Source organism: Zea mays, chromosome 7 (genome assembly GCF_902167145.1).
Source record: "Zea mays cultivar B73 chromosome 7, Zm-B73-REFERENCE-NAM-5.0, whole genome shotgun sequence".
In the NCBI taxonomy this organism is placed as follows: Eukaryota; Viridiplantae; Streptophyta; class Magnoliopsida; order Poales; family Poaceae; genus Zea; species Zea mays.
In genome coordinates this window covers 183,491,657-183,507,194 of record NC_050102.1, presented here as the reverse complement: position 1 = coordinate 183,507,194, position 15,538 = coordinate 183,491,657, and the positions used below count along the sequence as shown (strand labels likewise).

At 40.6% G+C, this 15,538-nt stretch overlaps 2 protein-coding genes across 7 annotated transcripts; both read right to left on the bottom strand.

Moving 5' to 3' along the window:
- Nucleotides 1–2,100: 2,100 nt before the first annotated feature.
- LOC100281935 (negatively light-regulated protein) lies at nt 2,101–4,402 on the bottom strand. Of its 5 annotated transcripts, none has more exons than XM_008653212.4 (7): nt 4,257–4,402; nt 3,984–4,077; nt 2,997–3,053; nt 2,853–2,900; nt 2,683–2,748; nt 2,516–2,595; nt 2,101–2,399 (listed from the first exon to the last, which is right to left on the bottom strand). In XM_008653212.4, the coding sequence occupies exons 1-6, from the start codon at nt 4,319–4,321 to the stop codon at nt 2,542–2,544; spliced, it is 384 nt and encodes a 127-aa protein (XP_008651434.1). In that variant the 5' UTR covers nt 4,322–4,402; the 3' UTR covers nt 2,101–2,399; nt 2,516–2,541. The 5 variants fall into 5 exon arrangements, with proteins under 5 accessions (XP_008651434.1, XP_008651431.1, XP_008651432.1 ...); XM_008653209.4 differs by having other exon boundaries at nt 3,984–4,080; nt 4,251–4,387; XM_008653210.4 differs by having other exon boundaries at nt 4,251–4,363.
- A 1,208-nt stretch (nt 4,403–5,610) lies between these two features.
- Nucleotides 5,611–15,237, bottom strand: LOC732810 (LON2 protein). Of its 2 annotated transcripts, none has more exons than XM_008653663.3 (20): nt 14,640–15,237; nt 13,588–13,653; nt 13,289–13,480; nt 13,129–13,194; nt 12,999–13,046; nt 12,706–12,828; nt 12,155–12,253; nt 11,745–11,810; nt 11,312–11,398; nt 10,917–10,956; nt 10,637–10,808; nt 10,432–10,556; nt 9,795–9,925; nt 9,611–9,715; nt 9,283–9,396; nt 8,602–8,769; nt 7,927–8,028; nt 7,442–7,678; nt 6,578–7,084; nt 5,611–6,280 (listed from the first exon to the last, which is right to left on the bottom strand). In XM_008653663.3, exons 1-20 carry the CDS (start codon nt 14,949–14,951, stop codon nt 6,092–6,094), a joined length of 2,949 nt encoding a protein of 982 aa, XP_008651885.1. In that variant the 5' UTR covers nt 14,952–15,237; the 3' UTR covers nt 5,611–6,091. The 2 variants fall into 2 exon arrangements, with proteins under 2 accessions (XP_008651885.1, NP_001105895.2); NM_001112425.2 differs by having other exon boundaries at nt 5,656–6,280; nt 12,999–13,040; nt 14,640–15,126.
- Between the last annotated feature and the right edge of the window lie 301 nt (nt 15,238–15,538).

Below are 15,538 nucleotides of genomic sequence, written 5' to 3'. Positions count from 1 at the left end.
AGGATTGAAGCACTATGACAGGATTTAACCATGATATCATATGTATTATATTATAATGTGTAATCTTAAAAAAACTAGTCAAATTATCTTGTAAGGTAATTTTATATTTTAGCTAAAAATCAGTAAATAATTGATAATGCCTTCAAAATAAAGAAAATAACTCCCGTGTTTTAAATTTTGTTGGAAAATAGAGCTCCAAATAAATTATTCAGAGCTGTGAATACATAATTAGAAACATATAAAAAGGTTTGGATCTAGGAAAAAATAAAAAAAATACAATATAGTAAACATAGGAAATTCGTTAAATGTTACAATCAGTGTATAAATATGTAGCGTCTGGATGCTAGTTGCATATTATGTTTCCTATTGCAAAACATGTTTACATTATCTATACTATACTTAAAGCATCAGTTTCAACGGTCGTCCTGCGTCATCTTTTTATAAATAACCCCTTACAGCTATTTTAAATTAATCATTACACGCCTATAGATGACCAAACGACGGCCCGACACGGGGCAGACGCCCGCGAGTCACAACTCTAGCTCAGTCATGTCATGTCGGCCTGCTGACTGTGCCGAGCCAACCCGTTGGCCCATTTGATTAAATCAGTGTAAAATGTTAAAAAACAGTGCAAGAGGTGGGGTTCAAACCCATACCCTGATGGAAGAAGGGCGGAAGACTCTAGGTGAAACTGTCTAACCAGTAGAACATTATGCTTTGTATATATGTATATACGTTTTTTGTAAAATAAAAAAAATATAATCGTGTCGGGCCGGGTTAGCACTATGGGACAAGGCTACAACCCAAGCACGGCACAACGTTCTTGGCTCTTGCAAGCATTAGGTCGTTTTTGAGACCATATTGGCGCAATGGACTCTATGGTGTTTTGTGTTTGAGGTTGCTGAATTGGATGGAGTAACAATGATTTTTCACACTAACAGTAAAATGAAAGGTTATTTGTTGATTTTAAACGTCAATAATTGCTACAAAGTAGCATAATTTATATGGAGCGCATCCAGTTTTTATTGATGCCTGACTTTAGCAATCACTCCATATTTTGATCCATCTTTTTATAAGTTTGAGTTCATGTGACTTATTTTAGAAATTTGAGCTCACAAACTTTCTCTTATTTGGTCTCTGTATGGTGGAATTATGTCCTTTTATCATCTCTGTTCGTTTAGTCAGTCGTTGTGAACTCTCTTCTAATTGTTCACTTCATTAGTCGTGTTGTACCATGTCATATTGCATGGAGTAAACAATAACATCAGTTAGCCAAATACAAAAATATTATCTATTCTAATTGTTCACTTCATTGGTCGTGTTGTACCATGACATATTGCATGGAGTAAACAATAACATCAGTTAGCCAAATGCAAAAATATTATACGGAGAGCGGAGACAATCAATAAAAAATCTTGAATATTTTGGTGGATAGTTTACGTGGATATTGTTGTAAGCCGTCGCAATGCACGGGCAACCGACTAGTAAAGTAGAAAGTTTGAGTGTTTTCTTGACACTTTTGTAGTTTTCCTAGAGACAAATCTATTCTTTTTGAACCATCTAAAGATATTTTCACGCACTCGTTTGCACATTTTTTTTTGGAAAAGGAGGCTTTATTAAACTTAGCAAATTACATCAAGAGGATACAATTTAGAACTTTTAGGACTCCTTTCGAATACAGGAATTGCTGAGGAAGTTCACAGGAATCAGTTCATTTTTACAAGTAAAAACGCAAGAAACGGAAAAAGAATCATCCGTTCTAAAGGAGACCTTAGAGATTTAGAAACATTTTTATGGTTGAAAAACATTACCAAGTATGTACCCATTTTTAACTTAAAAAGGACAAACGATTTAAAACTACAGCAGGAAGGTAATTTGAACGATTTTGAGAGTTAATGGGTAAGGTATATGGTTTTGAAATTTAAGGAGTAAAATCATCCTACGACGAGAGTAGCATATACCGTACCATTCTCAGCTCCTCCAAAAGGATTCCCTTAATAAAAAAAATAAGCTCCTTCTAAATGATTTAGCATTTTCATCCCAAATTGGAATATCCATTCGTTCATTCTCTTTTCGGTGAATATTATATATGAGGTCTAGTAAAGAAAGGGAGAAGCCAAGTAGATAGAGAGGATACATTTCATCTGCCGACCAAAGATACATTGAAACAGATGGGTGTCATCTACCACTTCCACAATTAAGCATATAATAGCAGGAGTCTAGTTTTATCTATGTCCCCCACATGCTTAAATTAATAATTCAGCGAGTGCTGCGAACAAAGCCAAATGCAGGGCTCATCAATCCTGAATTTGCCTTCCTAACCAATGCAACCAACTAAAAAAAACTTGATAACGCTCTTCATCGTCTCTCCCAGCCAGGGAGCTTTTGTAAGCCTGGCCCTGTATCATCCATCCAAAGAAAAAATAAAGAATGACTCATCACAGATTTAAACTGAAACATCCTTGGAATTCCCAAGGTTTGCAAGTTTCAGAGACTAGACAAGAATTTCAGTCACCTTTGGATTTTCGCACTGTCTTGAGCTCAGCTGGACGCACAGGTCGGCTTGCGAGGGGGAAGCTGGTGATGGGGCGTCCTCTGCAAGCAACAATCTCAGGCTTGCTTTCACCACAATGCATTGATAAAACGTGTAGTGCATTGCAGCTGAGCTAAAAAAAAATGCACCTTTAGCTTTGGCTTCAAGAATTCGATAGCAGTCGCAGCCCGTGCGGTGCCGCTGTTTGCAGCTTGCTGAAGCAAAGCATTTCCATGTGAAAGCAAATGTTTCGTCAGTTGAGAGAGCAGTTCTCTACTGTACGTGCTTTGCATAGACAGAGAGAGAATGGATGAGATACCTTGCCAAGGACCCAGTCTGCAGAATCAAAATAGGCGCGCTCCTGATCCTGGACAAGCACAAGAAAAACACCATTAAAAAAAGGGGGGGACCATCAGAAGCAAAATGGTTCCATGCTCATCCGGTGCTGCATGTATGTATGTACCTTTGAAATCAGAGGCTTCTTAGGCACCATTCCACCATACTTGTTCTCAACGAAAGCCTGCATGCAGCTCAAAGTACATTATCATCACTATCAAGCGTTATGTGCAGTGCAGTAAAGTACATTCATATGGAATCCTTAATGTATTACACCTTGTTTCTACTTTCTTGACGCGAGGCTGCCTTATCATGGAGGCAACAAGACACAGTGCATGACCCAACAACGCAACTAACACAAACAGGCAGGGTGGGTGCATGTTTCGTGGCTACTCTACTCTACTCTATTTCGCCAAGAAGAAACAGAAACTAGCTCCTAGGGCATGTGAAACGTGCTGCTGATGAACCGGCGGCGGCCATCCCTTAACGAAGCTGTCGCTGACAGGGACAGGGATGAAGACGAATGATTGAGGGCTGGGAAATGCTGTTCACTGCTTCTGCAAGGTCCATGCAGATGGACCCCAAGAGACGTGAGATTCCAAGCTTGTGTCTAGAGTTTGTTCACGTCATTTTCGTCTTTTGGTTCATTCCAGCGATTACTTTCCCAGCAGCAGCAACAACAAAAGGTTCAGCGATTATTCAGCAGGGCACACTCTCCTGGTGGAAGTTGGAACAGAACAGCCAGACTGTTTTTTTTTCTTTTTTACTTTGAATTACTTAATCAGATAGCACGGTTATCACTGCCTGAGATGTTCAGATACCAGCCTTAGATGATCCACATTGCATCCTGCTCCAGCACGCAAAGCAGCAGCAGCAGCAGCAGCGAGAAAAAATTCAGGCAGGCCGAGAAAGTCATGAAGCATATAGAAAACTGGAGACGCGTGGTGGATCAGAAGAACGGATCAGCCGTAAATAAAAGGGTACGACTGATCGCAACAAAGAACAAACGACTATCTCGATCGATCCATTTCAGCAAGCAAGTGCAGTGCGTGATGAATTCAGAGGGGCACCATGGCTTGGCAGGGGAGTAAGTAGAGCAGAGCAGAGCAGGTACCTGCACCTCCTGTCCCATGGCCACCGACGCCGATGAGTTGCTGCTGCCGTCGGCCATCTCTTCTCGCCGCCGCCGCCGCCGTCCTCCTCGGCTCCTGCTGCTCCACAACAAGAGAGCAATTAACACGGCTCCCAGGAAGGAGAGAGAGAGAGAGAGAGAGAGAGAGAGAGAGAGAGAGAGAGAGAGAGAGGAAGTGTGCATGCAGATGAAAGAAAGGAAGTGGATTGGATTTAGGTAGGTGAGGGAGAAGCTTGGCACGGCACGCACACGTACTGTATGGATCCAAGGGAAGGGAAGGGAGACAAACAGATATGGTGATATATGTTGGCGTGTGCCATGGATATGGATTTTGGAGCTCATATATAGAGAGAGGATGGAGTGGAGCACGCGTCTTGTGATTCCGTTCCGTGTGAAACAGAGATCCAAATCCACATCCACCAATTGCCTACTGTTTGTGTTATTTTATTTACTATTTTGCTGCTTACTCAATGTATGCTATTTATTTATTTATTTATTTATTTATTTATTTCTACAGTGGATTCGCGTATTTATTGCACCACTCAATGCTTGGGGAAAAAAGGGAGGAGAAATGATAAGAGGGGTTGACGACACCTCGGAACACATACGTGTTAACACAAGCTCAACATGCGCCATTGTATTGTACGTACGTACGTTAAATAAATCTGTGATGAGTGATTGGAAGAATATAGGGTCTGTTTAGTTCGTGGCTAACTATGATATACTTTGTCTAAGATTTGTCGTTTGAATTGAAAAACTAATCTTAGATAAAAAAAATTAGTCAAAGTGTGACAATTTAGACAGCAAACTAAACAGGCCAGTTACCACCGTATAAACTAGAGTACATGCATTTGTTCCTGTGTGTGAACTGTACGTGCTGTCGTGGTCGTCTTTTCAATTCCTTGGCTGCCGATGCATGCATGCATGATGCTTGCTTTCGTCCCTTGGCCATTACATTGTTGCGGCATGCCTTTCACTCTTTCCTTGGCTGGAGATTGCTGCTTTGCCTTGCAGCTTTTCACCTTTTTTTTCTTCCCCTTCCTACTTCAAAACAACACTGGGCTTCTTTCATGTTAGGTAGCTAGGTCAAAACGACAACTTGTGGTCACCGCTCTTGCTGCTGGGTCAGGCCAAAACCCCTTTGGTGCACCTTGCTGACTGTATGTCTGTACGCTTTCTGAATCCTGATCCTTCCTTTTGTTACATACATACTGAAACCATACATGTTTTGCCTCCATACAATACAAGCACAGTGATTTTAAGTTACATACACTTTTTAAAGTTATTTTAGGATGAGTGATTATCATCTAGTATAACAAATAGCATATACATATATAATATTAAATTTTAGCTGCTAAGTGGTCACTTTTACTTCTCCTGGCACCCTAAGTTCAATCCCGAACAGCACCACACTCACGTAAATGTACAGAACGAGTTTAAACGCCCAACTGTTTTTACCACCCTCTTCTAAATTACAGATCGCCATTTTTACTAGATACATAATAAACGTTATATGTCTAAAACCATCCATAAATTGGATACATAACAATAAAAATTTATGTATAAAAAAAAACTCAAAACATCCAATAAATTGAAACAGAGGAAGGACTACAAAATCAAAATCGGCCACAAATTAGATGCATAATGATAGAAGTTTGTGTATCCAAAAAAAATCAAAACATCCTATAAATTGATGACGCACAGTACAGTATCCAAAGGTAACTAACACTCACTGAAACAAATTTAATGAATAACAACTGGGGCATACCTGCTGCTTTTAGAGAACACTCTTAAATCAATAAATATAAATAACAGATGGTGCATCCATGCTGCTTTTCTTATTCCTACTAATAATATAGGCTATACCACCTAGATGGGCAACCACACTAGTACGTACAACCTAGCCAAAAATCTCTTAAATTCAATGATGTTATATTGGGGGCAAAAAAAAAGGATTTCATTTTTCTCGTGAATATCAATTAACTCCACCCATCTTGGTTACAATGGTCTGGTTTGCCTGCCTCTTGACGGACTTGTTTCTGTCGTGGGTCTAGGGGGAAAAAATCTCAATCCCATAAAGCTAAATCATCTCAGCTTGTTTCTGTCCCGGCGTCACTCTGGAAAGCTAAATCATATATTTCACTGTATGTGTCAACAAAATGAACTTCGAGGCCTTCCTTCACATTAGAAGCAAGCTCATCGAAATCCCTTTTATTCGCTGCCGGAAATATGAGTGTCTTTATCGCACTTCTCCTTGCCGCAATTGTTTTCTCTTTTACCTGATATAGAGAGAGAAACATAATGCACAAGAGTGAGTGTGCAGTGATCGGACGCATGAGAGCATATTAATATCACCATGGCATGCTGAAGTGCATGGATGTTAACATTGTAAAGATTAAGGCAACACTGTCATCTGCTTGGATGTCACCTAGCATCTGAAAACTAAGCTTATCATTATATCAAGAGGCACGGAGAAGAAACAAGGAAACCCACTTCATATTGGCTGGTCAGGTTTGTCTAAAACAAAACATTTAAAATGTAAAGCCAAGCTTGAGTAGGGAACAAAAAAAACATACCCCGCCGATTGGGAGGATTCTTCCGGTTAGTGTTACTTCACCCGTCATTGCGAGGTCCTTCTTGACAGGCTTTCCCATAGCTAAGGACAGCATAGATGTTATCATGGTGCATCCAGCACTAGGGCCATCCTTAGGGGTGGACCCTGCAGGAACATGCAAGTGCACCTTCGAGTTTGCAAAAAAATGGTTATCTGGCTCTTTCTCCAGTAATACAGCTCTGCCAACTGTGTGCGCAATCTGAGCACTCTCTTTCATGACATCTCCAAGCTGTCCTGTAAGCACAAGTGCACCTTTCCCTTCCCTTTCCTCCACTTTTTTTGTTTCGATGTACAAAGTAGAACCACCCATAGCAGTCCAAGCTAAACCCATGACCACTCCAACTGGAGTATGCTCATATATACGCTCAGCCTGGAACACAGGTTTCCCAACAAAATCACCAAGGTTTGATGAATCGACCACAACCTTCTCAATTGCCTTGTCCGCTGCTCCATCAGTGCCCTTGTTGCCCTACAGAATACAGGAATCAGTAACAAACATCATGATACAATATTGTTTTATTTGTTTCCCAGCCTCCTGACTCTATATTACACGTTTGTTGAGTGAGCTAGCAATCGCATGAATGGTTTTCAGGCCAACACAATGGACACAGTTAGGGAACAGTGATGTCCAGTAAACTACAAAATTATGTTTGACCAACCAACAATACCCAGCTGCCATACACAAGGATAAGCAGTGTGTTAATCAGCAGAACAGATACAATGTAGAGGACCCATTTTTGCACATTAACAGGCAACAGTGCAGTACAAAATTAAATGTGGATATTTTTTTGAAAAAATAAAATAAAATCAACGAATACTACATTACCTTAGATGTGCTGTCTTCTTTTGCTGCTTCACTTGTCAAATTTTCTTCATTAGCTTCCTCGGAGGCAGGATTTGTAACATTGTTGGTGACTGAAGCATCTTCTACAGCAGGATCCTTCAAAATCTCATCTTTTGTTGTGGTGTTATCACCATTACCAGATTCCTCAGTTACAGAGGCACTGACAGACTCATGGTCTGGCTCATTCGATACTCCTTGGCGAACAAGCTGCAGAGCTATCTGCAGAGGTAAAGAGTTTGCAAGGCATTTTAAAAGTCAGTATGATTATATCGACCAGCAAAGACTGTATGACATCATTATATTGGCGAGCATAAGATATCAATGGAGGCATTGACTCTAAAACTAACAGTAACCTTTTATACCATACCAATGCCTTGAGGTTGCTTAACCATTATCAACAATCAGCCAACATTTTCCCCTTCCCTGATAGAGGGGGCAGATCAGTATGCAGAAGTTATTTTACACACCTTACGGTAAATTTTCTCAATCTGCTTTTGAAGGTTCCTCACTCCAGCTTCTCGACAGTAGTTTTCAATGAGAGCAAGAAGAGCAGTATCTGTAACTTCAACCTGTAGATGTGCACGGTTGATCAGTTAAGTACAAAATTGGTAATAACGTGGAATCAGAATTCAGAAACAAGAAGCAAGTTCACTGTCCTATTGGGACACTTCACGTACTGCTGAAACTGTGTTAGTATGATCAGGTGGTTTAAAAAAAAAAAAACTTGACCTGCGGGGGTAAGACAGCCCCCGGGCATTGTATTAAGAAGAAGACCTTCTCACACAGGTCAAGAAAACCCCCGAACCCCTGCCCCACCCATACACAGCGGCATCGAAGTCCATGTGAGAACGACCACGACCGGGGCTGAGCCTTAGACCTGTGCTTTGGCGTGGGACAGACGAGGGGATTTTTTTAACCACAGCCTGAAATTCGCTCTCACGGAGAGTCGAACCCAGGACCTGAGGAGTGCTACTCAGACCACCTAACCAACTCAGCTAGAGGCCCTTTCGCCAGGTGGTTTAAGCATACGTACATTATAAAAAGCACAGAGTTCACAACAAATTCCAAGGTTGCTTTTAAAACAATTGTTCTATTCTTATGCACATAATATTGAATGAAAGGAAGAAAACTGTTCAAGATACCTGCTCAGGCTTAATGCCACAAGCCTGTCTTGTATTCTTCTCTAGATAGTCCCGAGCAATATGCATCTTCTCATCAGTTATATACCCAGCTATAGCAATGATCTCCATCCTATCCAGTAATGGATTTGGTATCATCTCTATTACGTTTGCTGTGCAAACAAATAGAACCTAATTTCCATAAACGAAGTTTTAGAAGATAAGAATATCACAAACAGAAAGTATCATGAAATAAATAGTTAAACGCGATTGAAGGCACTCAAAACAACAGGAATATATGAAGATTGGAGAGGCTGATGATAGTGCGAAAGTTATGCACTTGAACTGTACCAAAGACCATCCTACTGCTACAGATCTCATTGTATAGAACAAAACCTAATAGTAAGGATGTTGCTTTGGTGCAACATACTAATCACAATTTACAGTAGTACATTAGCACTTAGCAGTATTGCATGTAAATCATATGATAGCACAATAACCAGCAATGTGCATACCTAATGATAATAGCAAGATGTGTGAGAATACAAGACAGGGGAGATGGCGATGACAACTATAAATCTAATAAGAATAAGCTTCTTGTATATATTTAAAAGAAAAGAATAAACATGGCAAAAAGGTTAAATTGTGAAGCCAACCACATGTATACAGTCAAACAGGAAAGTCCTGAGGGAGCAAGGGACTAACCTTGGATAGGTCAATAGGAACATCAAGGTAGTGATCTAAGAAATTAACATTCTGCTCAGGGTCAAGGAGTTCCAACAATGCACTAGCTGGATCGCCAGAATGACCCTTCCCAAGCTGCAAGCCAGTTAGCCAGACAAGTAAAAGTTAGCATTAATAAAGCATGCACACAAGTTGTCACATTGAACAAAGTAACCGTGGAAAGTCCATTCTGTGTCAGAATCAAAGTACATCACAGGTCATTATGCAAGTAAATAATGTGGGCTATTATTATCAATTTAGCATCTCAAGCAAAATAAGATCAAATGGACCATAACCGTTGTTTGAGCACCTTGTCAATCTCATCTATCAACACTAGAGGATTTGCTGTACCAACTGATTTAAGACACTGCACCATCTTCCCTGGCATTGCACCAACATATGTGCGTCGATGGCCCTGAGATTGTTGGAAAGTTACTTATACAACCAATGCATCTGTAGCCTGTACATGACATGTCAGCAATATTTTTTTGTACCTTGATTTCAGCCACATCAGCCAAACCTCCAACAGAAAACCTGTAGAACTGACGGTTCAGTGCACGTGCAATTGAACGACCAATACTGGTTTTTCCAACTCCCGGTGGCCCAGAAAGACATATGATCTTGCCTGTTGTAAAAGACGGACAGAGTTATTGGTAGAATAACCATAGATGGACTAGGTCGACCATAACATGAGCCATAATAGACCAGTAATAGCCCATCTGGCCAGCAGGTACCACCATGCTAGCCAGGCTGCACACAGGTGGAGGGGTAACCTTGCGGAGTCAGTAGGTTTGGAGGTAACAAATCTTTTCTTAAGCGAGTATCTTGATAATTTAGAAAGTAAAGGATCATGTTTGCATAGGGTGTCTTGAGTGCCAAATCAAGTCTCTATAAACAGAGATAAGATGGTGTCTCGATGTTCAATCTAGTGTTCGTGTGAGCCACCCTCTATCCCTATCCAACCAATCTAAGCGGGCCAAAGTTATGATGAATGAGACAGGATTGTCCAAATTCGACGACATTTTTTCTAATCATGGATGACGATTGAGTATGCATTACTGCAAACTGAATGACAGTACAACACACTACAAGCTCAATACAACAGATAAATCAGTCGAGTATGAATCAAACCTTGTGAAGTCCCTCTTAACTTCCCAACTGCTATGAATTCCAGTATCCTCTCTTTCACATCACTCAAACCATAATGGTCTTCATCGAGAATTTTCTGAGCATGGTGGACATCGAAGTTTTCATCACTGCAACAGAAGGATGAACACTAATGAGGTACAAACATATGGCAGACTTCTCCTCAAGGAAAAGGTTGATAAATACAAACCTATAATTTCCCCATGGCAACACTGTCAGCCAGTCCAAATAATTACGAGTTACACTGAACTCACTAGAGCTGGCTTCTAAAAGCTGAAGCTTGGTAAGCTCTTCTTCAATGACTTGTAAAACATGAGGAGGACATTTGTCCTTCTTTGATTCTATACGTTCTCTAAATTTTGCTGCAACAAATGAACAATAAGTCAACTTGAAATCTCCTATGTTCATTGTGCAGCTATTTGGTAAAAGCATATACAAAGCTCATTGAGTATCATAGTTCAAGAACACACCAGACAATGCTGTTTTGTCATCAGTCTCCAAACCCAACTCCTGAATACATGACATAGACAGAGTCAGGGATTATTGTTGGCCATCAGGCTTTTCATTAAAGACAACAGCACGAACAGATCCTACAACAGTATAGTAACTTGACTATCCCAATGTAAGTAATTTGACTAGAAGGCCAGGCCTAGTGCAGTGGTGAGAGCGGTCTGCCTGTCTCACTAAGTCACCAGGTCACGGGTTTGAAGCAGCCTCTCCGTATTTGTGTGTGTGTGGGGGGGGGGGGGGGGATTGCCTCGGTTTATCCTTTCCCCAAACCCCACTCATGTGGGAGCCTCCGGCACTAAGTCTGCAATGTAAGGAACATAGGTAACCTGTATGAGCAGCAGAAATAATGAAGTACCTTCTTGATTGCCTTAAGTTGCTCGTTCAATAAATAACGTCGCTGATCTCCACTAATCTTTTCTTCAATTGCTTTTGCTATGGATTGCTGAAACAGAAGCACATTAATCGTCAAAAAGATTGGACAAAACATGATGGCTAAGACCGGACATTAAGAAAACTCGACCTAGGGGGAACTGCGTTGAGAAGACCTTTCACAAGTCCAGGAAACCCCCGAACTTGGCACTGTAGCCCATGTGAACACGACCACAACCAGAGCCGGACCTTAGACTTGTGCTTTGGTGTGGGACAGGTTGCGGGGATTTTTTTAACCCCCAACCTAAAATTCTCTCCCATATAGAATCGAACCCAGGACCAGAAGAGTGTTACTAGAGCCACCTAAAAAACTCAGCTAGAGACCCGTTCGCAGGACCGGATGATAAGAATATGATTACCTGTAGCTTACTAATCTCCATCTCCTTTTTTACTAACTCAAGGGTCAACTTCAAACGCTTGTATACCTGTTCCAGAAACATAAATAATGGATGGAAGCATAGAACAAAAGAAAATCGTGTAGATATAAGAAATTTAGAATGCAATCAGAACAGAACGTGACTGTGTACTCCAAAATAAATTTTCTGCAGCACTTATCGGGCTCTCTTGGTCAGTTTGGAACAGCAAACTGAGAATCCAGGAATTAACAGGTATTACTGGCTACGGATGCATAATAGGTCTTCAATTGAAGTATATGAAAATATTAAATTGATAATCCTGCTCAACTGTGTTGCAATATAGACTTCGAAGTGGGCATAGTACACAACAAGAAAACATTTGAGAAGAGAGGAGTTTAAGCAAAGTTTCTTACATCCAATTCCTCAAGAACTTCCTGGCAAAGCAACTTGTTGGCACCAGAGATAGCAGCACCAAAGTCTGCTAACCGTTGGTAGTTAAAGTCACCAATGTGCTGAAACAGAGGAAAGCATTTTCAAAATTCACAGTTGCTAAGACGAAATCCAATGACAACAAAAAAATAGAATTGTCTATCAAGGCAAGTAAACAAACATATTGGTGTATATAGGGAATTTATGTTGAAATTGAAACCCTACATGGGCACTGGTTGCTAGCTTTGTTTTACTGGCAATTTTGCATTATTGGTAGGCTATATGGAACAGGCAGGCAACAAAGGGTATACCTCTAAAACTCCAGTGTTCAGTCTGGTAGTTTAGTACCTTGTCTATGATACATTCCCAGGAACACACATTGCCTAATATTAGACCATTTTACAGTGTACAAAAAACAAAACACCAAATGCAGCAAGTTTGGGAAGTTATGCTACACTGAAATAATTCCAACCTTTGAGCAAATGATTAAAAAATAGATGTGTAAAAGAGGGAGGGGAAAGTTAAAAAGTAAAACCTGTGTGTAGGTTTGCACATGATCCTTCCAAAGGGAACTTGTCCTTAGAACTTCCCTTAAAGTTGATATAACTTCGAATGATGTAGCTTTCATAACATCATCGTCCTTGTTGTAGGGCTTTTCCTGAAAAAGGCAACTTAAATAAGACATTGAAAAGTACATTCCAAAGAAAACACAGAAATCCTACACTGGATTCAAGATGAAACCATGTTCAAACAAAAGACAGTAATTCACGACAAATGGCACAAAAAAGTATGAAATATAGAATTATGAGCACAGATGAACATAACTACCTTTAGATGGTCAACTTTAACTGTAAGTGGATCCTCTTCGACCTGCAACTTTTGGCATCTTGGTGTAACAATTAAACAAATCAAGTTATACCAACACCAATTGAATGGCATGCAATCTGAAGTATCTCACCATCTCAGTTATCCGTAAACGTCGGTGACCAAGTAGAACTACATGATCCCCTTGAATGCTTGTAATCTACAGAAATAACAAAAATTAATTACAGGGCACATTTTGAAAGAGTAGGCAAGCAGAATCTTTGAAGGGAGCACTTTGAAAATGGACAAATTACCTGAGCAAGCGTCCCAACTTCATGAAGACGCTTCAGCAAGTCTTTCCCTTTGAGATCATCAATGCTTTTCGCTGAATCTGAACCAGTCACGATGTTAGGGTCAGTACCTTCTTCATCTTTCACAAGAAAGGCACCAGCATACGGAGCTGATCTTTTGCGATTTTCTATTAGGGCTTGCAGCAGCTTTTGGTCCTGAGGGATTTTAAAATAAGAGGGAAAATAGCACATCATTTTGAAGGGAAACGATGAAGTTGTGCATTAAAAAGATATGTTCAGAACCTCCAAATTGAGCAACATACCTTCACATTGATCGGCATGTAGAATCCAGGAAAGAGTGGCCGATGTGGAAGAGGTAACGCTATAACCTATTTGAACAAGTGACAAATGGACATGACAAGGACAGAAGGTTATGGTTGGCAGTATCACATCATCAGTACATCGCTAAGATATAAAGAGAAATCAGTAGTCAACTTAAAAAATTCTTATACTATCACTTCGAAGTTCAATATCGAGCTAATATGAAGTCATGAATTCAACAGATACAACTACAGTGGTTTCTGGGATAGAAGAGTTATAAAGGGGAAAGAACCACACATAACCCTTTGGAAGACTGACCCTAGCAAACCCGATTTTCATATAATGATGGCACTAACATAGCTTCAGCAACTAAAGATGAAAAAGACGAATTATGTCCCCTGATATATAAATATACCAAAAAAATATGATCACAGTCCCCAAATAAAACACTTGGATCCTAACAAACTGCATGCAGCGTTTTTCTTCACAATAGATATATGTTTTTCCTAGCAGGTCGGAGGCATTTTCCTACCAGATTGGAGACATTTTAGTTTGCATTCAATTGGAGTCATTTCTATGCGATTTGCATTATACCTCATTAATACTGTTCGCGCTTAATTGTGCAAGCAAAACCTTCCCGATCCCCTCTGCCACATGGGCAGACTCAATACGAGCCCTCAGTACTAGTTGTCTTCAAACTAGAAAATACATGGACCAAATAGTTAACCTATTTCCTTCAGAACAAAGGAAATCTGGCATTTATCCATTCATGATGTATTGTCTATTTTAGCATAAAGTTGTAATTCAAAGTTGCTTCATGCTCATATTAAAGCACGGACCTTTAAGGTGTTGAATCCAGCACGCTACTGATGCCTGACTTAATGGTTCATTTGTGTCTAAGCTAATCTGGGACTTAACGCAGAATACAGAATCTGGTACTAGCGTACTATTCATATCACATTTCCAAACGAATGGATGAGTCCCTTAAAAAGGGGGACAAACAAATGGCTGAGCCAAGCAACAAAGCAAGTGACTCTGATCCAGACGAACATACCGAGAGGCAATCATCGATATTGGTGCTGGTCGGCACGATGGCGGAAGACGCCTTGCTGTCCGCCTCACCCTCCGCAGCGGACGCATCCTCGGCCTTCGCCTCCGCCTCTGCCACCGCCGCCTCGGTGTCGCTCGCGGAAGAGTTGGAGCAGAAACGCACCCTCCTACCCAGCAGCACCGAGCCGCGGCCGTCCCTCAGCGTCCCAATGACCCTGAGCAGCGGAGACCTGAGCTCCTCCGCCGCCGCCACAGCCGGCGCGGCGGCGAACCGCGCCGGGAAGATGGCGGCTGCAGCCGCCGCCGCACGCAGCATGGTGGATGAGGGCGGTTCCGCGCTTGATTCTAGGGTTTCTCCAAGTCGGCGGATTGTTTTTGCCTTTTTCTTCTGCAATGTCTTGTTTGGAGAGGAAGAAAGGGAGAAGGCGAGGGAACGAACCTACCGAACCCTTCTAAAACCCTGGATTTTTTAATTTTGTGTTCTTGCTACCACAGAAGCTACCGAGAACGTCTACAAGGACCTCAGACCTAGTAGGCATTTAATTTAGCTTTGCCATAAAAAACCGCACGTGTTTTCTTGAAACAAAATAAATGTCATTTCTACTGTGTGTTGCGTTTTAGCTAGTAAAAAACCTTCTAATTGTTCTGAAAAGTTAGGGTCCAAATCAATTATATTCTATATAAACAAATAACACATAAAGCAAAAGTGACACAGCTATAACTTTCATCATAGAACTGTATTTTAGATTTATATTGAGTCAAAATATCCAAGATTTAACCGAATTCAAAGTACGTTTTTTGTGACACCAAATAAATATATCATGAGAAATATTTTGGAGGTGAATTCATTGACATTATTTGATATCATAAGTAATATTGTTTTCATAATTTTGATTAAATAAA